This window comes from Tuber melanosporum (assembly GCF_000151645.1).
Source record: "Tuber melanosporum whole genome shotgun sequence assembly, scaffold_8, strain Mel28".
Taxonomy (NCBI): domain Eukaryota; kingdom Fungi; phylum Ascomycota; class Pezizomycetes; order Pezizales; family Tuberaceae; genus Tuber; species Tuber melanosporum.
In genome coordinates, this window is record NW_003299128.1 from 818,352 (window position 1) to 829,034 (window position 10,683).

The following is a 10,683-nucleotide window of genomic DNA, read 5'->3' on the forward strand; positions in this document are numbered from 1 at the left end:
AAAGCCAGATGCTCTCACAAGGATTGCAAGCGACAAACCACAAATGAAAGTAGACGAAAGGATCAAACAAAAAACACGGACCCTATTACCAAAAACCTACTTCGAGGCAATGGAGGTTATCCAATTCACATCAAAGGAAGAAAGAGGAATTGAGAACGCAAACAAGAAAGACAAAACAATCCAGGCAATAAGAGAAGCCTTAGAAGGAGGAAAAAAGGAGATGAAAGGAATTGCACTGGGGTTATGCCAATGGAAGGACGGAAATATGTGGTACGATGGAAAACAATGGATCCTGGAAGAAGAGGAGATAAGGACAGACATCATACGACCCCACTACGATATCCGAACGGCAGGACACGGAGGGACGGCTAAAACCACAGAATTGATTACGAGGTCATTCTATTGGCCAGGACTGCGCGAAGATGTCAAACGATATGTCAAAAACTGTGACATATGCCAGAGGACGAAAACGGCTAAACACGCACCATATGGATTACTAAAATCAAACAAAGTTCCCAAACAACCATGGGAAACAATTACTATGGATTTCATCATGGACCTACCAACATGGGATAATTACGATAGCATCTTGGTCGTGGTGGATCGCCTGACCAAAATGAGTTATTTCATTCCGGTTAGAAAAGACATCAATACGAGGGATTTTATACAAACATTCTTCCGAGAGGTCTTTCGACTTCACGGCCTCCCAAAGAATATCATTACCGATCGAGGAACACTATTCACATCGGGACTATGGAAGAAAGTAACTGGAGAAATGGTGATACAAAACAGAATGAGCACAGCATTCCACTGACAAACGGATGGACAAACGGAACGGGTAAATGCAATACTCGAACAATATTTAAGGGCCTATGTCAACTATCAGCAAGATGATTGGTACAAGCTGTTATCTATGGCCGAATTCGCATACAACAATGGAAAGCAAGAAACAATTGGCACGACACCCTTCTTCGCAAATTACGGACAACATCCACAAAGTCAGACCACATATCACACGATTAATGATGTGATACTGGATAAAACCGATATGGGGAAACTACACGAAACATTACAATATGAAATGAGTCAAGCACAACAACGACAGAAGGAACAATACGATAAACACCGAAGACCAGATCCGAACATACGACCAGGATATATGGTATGGCTAACACCACGCAATATCCATACAACGCGACCATCAAAGAAATTGGACTACAAGAAAATAGGACCATTCTGGATACTGGAAAAAGTGGGCAGCCGAGCTTATAAACTCGACCTTCCCCCCTAAATGCGAATACACAATACATTCCACATCTCACTCCTCGAACTACACAATGACAATAAGTTTCCTTCACAAACACTTATTCCTCCCCCTACAATCGAACTCGACGGAGAACCAGAATACGAGCTTGACGAAATAGTCGATTCCCGCTTCTTCCACGGTCACCTCCAATACCGAGCCAAGTGGACAGGATATTCTCCTGAACACGATAAAACTTGGTACTTTGCACACAACTTCGAAAACGCACAAGATGCCATCTCAACCTTCCACCAGCGATACCCAGGCAAGCCCGGCCCAGGTGACGATCACATTCAACCAAGACAAAGGAGAGGGAAGGACTCCCGCGCCGTTGCAGCAAAACGAGGACTGTGACGATAGCCCCCACCAAACCACACCCACCAGCCCCGAATACTCATTCATGGGGCCAACCGACGAAGAACTCAAGGAAAGGGAAAGACAAGTACAGCATAACGCCATGTCATGGACGGTATGCTACGATGACGGTTGCCAAACACACTTTGGCGACAAGGAAGGCTCGGAATGGTTCCCGAGGGAATGTCGAAACTGTGGCCCACACCCAGACCACGTCCTGAAGCATTGGCAACAATGCTTCAGAAATGGGTGCAGAATGCCCAGGGCACAAAAAATATCTGCGGGATTCTACCCGCAGAAGGATGGAAGCCGAAAAGAGTAGGAAGGAGAAGATGCCAGAAAGGCATGGGCCACGAGGACTCGGTCCAAGGAGGAAGGGGCCCAAAACTCCTCGGCAGATACGGAACCGGATGTCAGGAGCCTACACAGGCAGAGCCGGGGACTCCGAGAACAACTGGGCCAAGCCGAGGCCACAATTTCGGCAAACGACAAAACGATCGCGGAGCTTAGACAGCTGAACGACAATCAGCGGCACACGAGCAAGATGGCGAATCTGACTCTGGAATCGGTAAGGGTCAGATGGAGGACGGCAGACGAAAAGTTCCACAAGCTGAGAAGGACCATGCGCTCGGCAGGACGGGAACTATTGAAACTGGGAGAAAAAGCCTGATGGGACCCAGGCTTAGGGGGAGGGGAGCTAATGTCACGAACGTGGCTTAGCGAGGAAACGGTTTTTCACGTGACACATGGTTATGAGTCACAGGTATGTTATTGTTTCACGCATATGACCTATTCGGGTTATATGATTAGTTATGTGTGGGATTTGTGATGCTTTCGTACATGGCTCAAGTATGAGTCATGGGACATGTGCCTGACGAGTATGCCTTACGAGTGTGCCTTACGGGTAAGTCTTGCGCATATGATTTATGTTTCGCACATGACCTCATTATGATGTCATGGGTTTCGTGCATATGACTCAGTCGAGTCATATGACTTGGTTATTGCTTTATGATTAGTTTATGAGTTTCGCATATAATCTCACTAGGAGATCATGGGTTTTGAGCATGTGATTACTTTAGTCACATGACTAGTTTGTTGTGATTTAGTTTCACACATGTGACCACTTTAGGTCACATGACTAAAGGTGGGAAGAACACTATATAAGGAGGCTAATGCGGCCAAGGAAGATAGGTTCTTCATGCTTTGTTCTAAGTACTTTTCCTACTTATTACTTTAACGAATATAAAATACCTTTACGATTGTTATCCTTATTGCAACGTTATCGTTACGCCAAGGAAGGCGTTTTACGAAGAAGAGTTAGAGAAAGCTTACGATAGGCGTTCCCGATAGAAGACAAAGGTCTTGTACTATCGGTAACGTAGGCAGAGACCTAGAGCTATCGTAGGACAAAGAAAGAAGGAGACAGAACCGATAAGTATCGTTCCCCGTCGCCAAGAACTAACTATACAGAGAGGGATCGTTACAGGTAATTTGCTGTTTCTCTTCTTTTTTGGGGGGGCTTAGGGGATAGGAGGAGGGTTAAGACTCTCCTTTGAAAATTCTACTCATTTCTAGTATCATATCGAGTAATTTTCGTAATCAAGTATCCTTGATTTACTTAGCATTCGGTAACATGAGTAGGTTCCGCCAGCAAGTAGCCTCAGGGATGCGGCAGCCTTGGGAAAGAACCTCTAGTGGATCCTACCTATTTACTTGGCATCTTTCCGAAAGCGGCAGGTATTCCAAAATAGGTTCTGGGTCTTGGCACAGGGACAAGAGTAGAAATAGGGGTGTGACCCTCCAGAACCATCTGAACCTCTTCTTTCCACCCATCCGACCGCTACTCAACAAGCAACACCTTGGGTACCATATTTACAACGAGTCTGTCCGATAACCACATATTATGAACGTTAAGAATGCTTCGACTGTTCACTAAAAAGCAAGGAGTTCGTCTCGCCTCTCACCAAATCATCCAGCAATATCCCCGCAGGTTTATCGTTACCGGGAACAAGATTGGGTCCCCTGAAAACAAAGCGGACCAGGATGGTGAGCGGAAGGGAAATAGCCACGATGACCATTTGGTATGTTATTTGTGTGATAATAATGAGACTCTATCTAATAAGTATTTGAATTAGTGGAACCGTGTTGAAAAATTAGACGATTGTTTATCTAACATGAATAAAGTATAGTTTGTATCTATCGGTTGAGTTTGTGGAGAAAGCTAACTGTCAGAAAGGAGCATAACGATTTCAAAATCGATATGAACAAGACCCTTGGTCTTTTCAAAGTCAATGTCAACAAGAGCCTCACTGAATTAAAGGTGGCGATTGCAAGAGGATTTAGAGAGGTAAATATACAAATCAGAGTAACACATGGGAACCAGAGAGCTGACATGAGCAAACCTGTGCTGAAAGTCCCGTGCTGAACTCGATAAAATTCATTGGGAGGTTGCTCTCCTCCTGACTGGATCCGGATTGGTTAGTAAAATCTTGACCTACTTTTACCATTTTATTCCGTCCTAATATATATCAGGTTGTTGCATTCATCGTCGAAGAATACTTACGCGCGAATTTGAGTTTCGAAAAAAAACCGCCTCCCCCGGCCGCAAACCCCGTACCTCCCGTGGCCGAAATCCCTACCTCCCGTTCCTAAGCCTTCTATTGCAGGCCCCCTCCCATTGCTCGTTAGCTAGGACGCCACTCCTTCATAGGGCTTGCCAGTCATCAGGTGGTAGTTAGACGAGACTCTAGAACTATAGGATTATAAATGGTGTTACTAGAGCAACAAATCAATTGCCCTACACATTGTTTTCACATTCATTTAGAGCGTCAATGCATATGAATGTACACTTTTCTGAAGAGGTATCCTGCAGCATTTTCATAACATTGGAAGGTCGTAGCCTTCGTCTACCAATAAATTTCGGGTGCCCAGTACACTTGTGGATCACTGCTCCTTTTAGGCAGCGAAGTTAAAGTAAATACATCCTACTGCAATGTTTTGTCCTCCAGCCCCATCACACAAACTGTGCCTGCACTGTGTGATTTAGATTTAGTTCGATGATTTCAGCTCTGTGTTTTGTATCACTCATTATCTGTTACTGGACATTCCACTGACACATAAATGGAGGAGCAAATTGGTCGTCCGCCATCAGATGGAGCAGTCATTGCAGGCTAACAGATGCTAAGCATTTAGGCCAACAGTATCACCTGCCACTGCATTCTGGTAAGAAGCATGTAGGTCCACATTGCCAGAGATGTATAGTTGTCCAGTGGCATGAGGAAAAAATGGAACTGAGGAATGAATGGTGTACAGGGTGAGGGGGAGCATGCCACATAATTATACCGAGTCCGGCAGCTGCTTGATTCATCTTACATGCTTTGGGGTCCTCACCAGTTCTAGTGGGAAAAACAATGCACATCCATCCTCCTTCTTGCCTTCTCTTTCCCCTCTCCATCAGAGATCCCGCCGTTAGTGTAGCCAGTGACAGAAGGCCGCGAACAGGAAATCCACTTCCAGTAAATTTCCCTTCGGGCGTAAGAAACGAGGAAACAAATATGAACCCCAATAACCCAGTATGGGTGCGCAACCATTTTTGTCCACTGAAACCAGGGTCACATATACCAGCGCCAGAACTGCAAACCAACGCTACCACAGGTAAACGGTATCGTCGGAGGCTGGGAGGTAGTGGGAGAGTCCTTTGTAGGAGAGCGGGACGTACTGTGGCTAACAAGGCGGAAGAGTTCATTGAGAAGTATGTGTCGGAATAAGAGAGCGGGAGACGTGCGAAGAAAGGATGAGAATGGAAATGTGTAGTGATCGGTGGAAGGATAGAAGGATTGGAGGATGCGTTCATTTTTTTAGTCTAATATACCTCCCGTCTTTTCCGTTAGTTTAGTTTTAAATGAAGTGCGAAACAGATATCTTTCCTCACTGAGAAGCCCTATTGTGATCGTGGTATGACCGTCCAAGTCTTTGCCTTATCTGGTTGCTATGACCTCGCCGTTTTGTCAATACGAGTGGATCATGGTGGCGACATGGGTGAGGCAGAGGTGGACGTATAGGCCCGTGTGGGATGTATTTGGAGGAGTGAGAATGGGAATGGCCAGATGGGGGATGAGGGGAGAAGGTGGGGGGATGGATGGATGGTTTAAACCCGTTTAAACCTTGATCGGGTGGCGGTGCAGATCTTGGCATTTGTCGGGTGAGTATATTTGACCACTCTACCACACCAACATTATTCTCGGAAAGGATCTTAACCACCTACCAGAATTCCTCTTCTTATGAATGGTGATGTAACTGGGTGCCTCCGATGTCAATCGGTTCAATCATAAAATTGAGACTCAAGAACCCCGAGGGAGCACCGTACCACCGATATGTTAGTAGATGTGTCCGATATGTTAGTACATGTGTGTCTGATAACTTGCCAAGTCCTCATCTGTAATGACCTCAAGCGCCCCGCAAGATGCCTCTGAGGAAAATAATTAAGAAATCACGAATTCTGCAGACAATAAACTTGTCACTAAGGATTAATCGCTACGAACGGCTGATTAGTATCTGAGACTGAATTTCCCCACCCTTTCCCCTCTTCTTTCCTCTTTATCTCGTATCGAGAGAATCCGCTGTTGAGAATAGTGTTACCCCACCTAAAACTAGAACTCAAGGCTTTACTCACCACTCGCATCTCCCCTCTTGTGGTATGAATATCAAGAAACTCCTCCGACTTATCCGAAGCGTTTTATTTTTCAGTCTGGTACTGGTGCAGTACCTTTGACTACTGGAGAATGGTTGCCCAAATATTCATGCTGACGAAAACATCGCAGTGGCCGTGCGATCCACAACTCGAGTTTGGGAATTTGGGGAGCTGTACTGTACTGTACCTATGGGAAGTAAGCCATCATACTGTGCTGAATATGATATAAGTCTCAAAACCATTAATCCGTTTATCAATGTATTTTACTTTGTTAAGGATTGGGAAGACAAGGAGAATTTATGATAATATTATGATAATATTATACCAAAATCTATAAAATAGGGCCACTGCCATCGAAGGAGGCATGGCCCCACTTTGGACCACTCCATATCCCTCGCAGTGCGATCCCTGGTCTGGTATATTCACAGGAAGGTATCATAATTATAATACACAAAATCATAATAAGCCTACCCGGGTGGGGATTTTCTCACCCGATATTGGGCTCGGGAGCCCTCCCCTTCTCAATTCGCATTCTAAAAGCGGCCTTCCCTATCTTCCTTACTGCTTCTAGGCTCGTATCGCTAGGCGAATCTTGCACATCTAAGATTCTTTTCATGCCCGCTTTGAAGAGGGTAACCGTGGCAGCCAAACCTGCAGTGTTCCCCCTCTTGATTTAGATGGCAGGAACGAAGAAGAAGGCGCAATATATGACAAGTAAAGACTTATTCAACAACAAATTCTCCAAGCCACACTTACCCCTACACCTGGAGTACTCTTGTTTGGCCAAAAGTTCAATCACTAATTTTGTCTGGTCTTCGGTGCACCGGCTTTTTTCTCGCAGCGTCTCCGGCAAGGAGACTAGATTCCGCGATGAAATCCGCGCTCGTGACCGGAAATGCGTTATATCTGGCATGACAAATCCTGACCTTAGTATCCAAGCTTCGGACTGGGTTTCTTTTGAGACTGCCCATCTCTTCCCTCTCCACCACCAAAGTATCTGGATTAATCCGGATTATGGACGATGGATCACAGATATGAACGATTCGCCACCATCATCGAAGATCGATTCAGCCCAAAACGGGATTCTTCTCCGGTCGCATGTCCACCAAATGTTTGATTAGTACCTAATCTCCGTTAATCCTGACGACGGCTACAAAGTAGTTGTGTTTAACAGCGATGTTGATGGGCTTGATGGTAGAATTCTCGATCCCGTGTGCAGAGACCTGGCCAATCCTCACTGCGTCTCCGACCAACTTCTAAGGCGGCACTTCCGCCAATCAGTCCTTGCCAATATGAGAGGGTCAGTGGAACCAATCTTCGAGCACGATTTCCCACCAGGAACAGATATTGTGGGTGAGATCCTTGCAGGCCCATCCGGGCGAGAGATATTTGAGTTGGAGATGGCTTCTCGACTGAGAGGAGTTTACTAAGGGTAATTGATTCGATTCCGAAATGATGGTGTAGTTGGGGAGATTACGCCACGTGTTGGATGTTCGGGGAACGTTGTGGGTGCGGCGAGAGTAATGCGCCGGATAGGTGGAAGTGTAGGAAGTGTCCGCGGGTCACGCGCTATCTGTGCTATAGGAGATTGCCGAGGAAGGTTGCGGTTGTTGGCGATTTTATGTGATTGGGAGGAGAGAGGGTGCGGGGAGAAATGGATGATGGGAGAGGGGGAGGGGGATGAATGGATGGGACATGAACGGTCACTCGAATACCACGGGGGTTTGGGAGCGAATGGGTTAGAACCTGTACAGTATCTGAAGAACCGGGATGGTATCATAAGTATCGTTAGTGGAATGGTTTCCTTTTTATCTCGGAATTCAAGACCCCCGTTCGGTACCGACAAAATTAATTCAAAGAAAATTCCTTTTCGACCGCCACCTCAATAAAGCTAAAGTGAAATTTATTCTTTAGTTGTATTATCCAAAGCTTATTGACACCATAACTTCTACGAATCTATTTGTTTGTATCCCATGCTGGATGAGCTCGATGAAAGGTATCATACCGTATTGAGAAAGAGCTGGCGCCTAGGTGCTTTATTTTGTTTCAGTCCTAAAGCCTAATAAGGTCTGGTAGAAATATCTCCAATCAAACATATAATAATAATAATAATAATAATAATAATAATAATAATAATATAATAATAATAATAATAATAATAATAATAATAATATAAGGAGGAATAAAAAAAAGTTGCCATATTTATTCGTGTGCCGAGACACCCCCTCAATAAAAAAGGGCAGTTATCGGGAATAATATAAAATAAAAGTGTTGTGTCGGACAGTTCCTTAATAAATTTATAATATTATTGTGCGAGCTGTACGAGGGTATAGTGATTTCCTAGGTATGAAAGTACACCCAGAATTAGATATTAGGCCACCTCAGCCAGGAGCCCTAGAGTTTGCTCAAGTGTACTTGGGGCGCTCAGATATTGGCCTGGTAAGTAAAGGAAGATGCCATTCCATGAGTACTAAGTTAACCGACTAGTGACTAGTGACTCCTATACCAAAAACACGGGCTCGTGAACAATCTCATCCCATCCTGCGTTCAGCTGATATAGATCATGTCCCTTTATCCGTCGCGCCCATCACGTTTCTAGGCTCACAGCCACCAAGAAACCACCCCCCCCCCACACACACAAATCCTCTCCCCACCTCTCCCTAACCCACCACCTACCCCCCTAGATCTACTAACTCTACTAGTTCAGGATCCTCTCGGGCAATCCCAAACCACTCCCGCCGCTCCCGCATCTACCACTGCCACTCTCACCGCTGCATACCGGTCCTATTACTTCATTTCCGACTCCGTCGAGCCTCTGAGGAAGAATTGCCCGAACTGCCGCCATGCGAGGCGCGCTGACGAGCGCAAGCACAGGAATAGGAGATGGGCGCAGTCGCATAGGGGCCTTGTTAGTGTCTGGGTGATCGAGCCGATGTTTGCCAGTCTGGGGTTTTCACGCTACTGAGAGGATTTGACGGGCGCGACGCGGGAGCGTTAGAGGCGGGGGGTTCGTGAGGGCTCCAGTTAGATGGGGAAGGAAACAGTTGCTCTCATGATCCCCACGATTTCTTGAAATTTCTCACTCAGGTAGTGTCGAGCCGTGAGTCTTTCAAAATGGCTATTTCCGGTGTAAACCAAGGGCCGGAGCCCCTTGCTGCCGTATATGTTGATGTCCTGAGGTGAGTGCGAGGTTTTCAAGGTCAACCTTGGCAACGACACATCCACCACCTAATCAAACCCACAACCACCCATCTTGCGTTCCCGACCACTCACGCCACTGTTTTCTCTCCAATACCACAGAGCCTAAGCGGAACACCTAGTGTTCACCTGACCCCAAGTATATCAGCATACAACTCACAAATACCAACCCTCACCACCCCCAAAAAACCAAAAAAAAACGAAGACTTCTCGAATTGAAACTATCATACAACCATTCGCTAAACCATAACCCCCCTTCCTGCCTCCTCAACAAGTGCCAACAACCCATCATACGCTTCCTTAAACCCATCAGCTCCTCCCTCTGCTTCCTCAGCCCCCTCCATCGCCTCATCCCTAGTACCCTTCCTCTTCTTCTTATCCTTCGTGCCTACAGAAACAGTAGGAACAATCATGGCAACACTAGTAGGCCTCTTGGTAGCGCTCGCAGCCCCCAACTCGGCTCTCGAGCGAACAAATACGTAAGGGATTCCGTGGTCCTCGCAGAGAACCGGGATGTGCGAGATGACGTCCATTGGCGAGATGTCTGCGGCGAGGACGACAATACCGGAGCTTGCGCCCGTCGCTGTGGCGCCAGTCGGGGATTTGCGGAGTGCTTTGACAACTTCTTTTACGCCGCGTTTTAGGGATTTGTTTTTGGCGGCTATTGAAGGGAGAGTTGTTAGCGTGCTCTTGTCCTTCCCTACTGCAGACGTAGTTGATTGCGAGGGGGCGTGTAGTGTAGTGGGGTTATGGACCTTTCTTAGCAGTCTTGAAAACCTTCTTGCTCAATTTCTCCCCAGCCAATGGCTTCGCGAAAGGTACCAGGACCAAGTCGCCGATCGGTGCGGCACCAGTGCGTTCCTTCGCTCCCTCCGCAGCCCCCGAGGCAGAGAGAACACTCAAAACAGCAGTAGTGGCATCAGTGATATCAAGCTCGTCATCGGTGGGAGGATTCGCTGTCTTGCTCTTCTTGGACTTCTTGTGTTTCTTCGATATTCTGCTGTTTTCGTCTGCGAGTGGGGTTGCAGCGTCCTTGGATCGCTTTTCCTTCTTTTTTTCCTTTCCGTCCTTGGTCGTTGAGCGGTCTTTTGCCATCTTCAACCGATGCCCTGGGGTAAGGTGATTGTGGGGAATTGGG

General features: G+C 46.4%; 1 protein-coding gene; it reads right to left on the reverse strand.

Annotated features, from left to right (window-relative positions):
* Nucleotides 1-9,746: 9,746 nt before the first annotated feature.
* GSTUM_00011136001 (ribosome biogenesis protein Nhp2) lies at nucleotides 9,747-10,683 on the reverse strand. XM_002841732.2 has 2 exons: nucleotides 10,301-10,683; nucleotides 9,747-10,206 (listed from the first exon to the last, which is right to left on the reverse strand). Exons 1-2 carry the CDS (start codon nucleotides 10,638-10,640, stop codon nucleotides 9,785-9,787), a joined length of 762 nt encoding a protein of 253 aa, XP_002841778.1. The 5' UTR covers nucleotides 10,641-10,683; the 3' UTR covers nucleotides 9,747-9,784.

Coding starts and splice junctions, on each gene's coding strand:
- GSTUM_00011136001 (XM_002841732.2), bottom strand. CDS start 10,640: ATGGCAAAAGACCGCTCAACGACCAAGGACGGAAAGGAAAAAAAGAAG. Junction 10,207..10,300: donor TTTCAAGACTGCTAAGAAAG/GTCCATAACCCC, acceptor TCCCTTCAATAG/CCGCCAAAAACAAATCCCTA.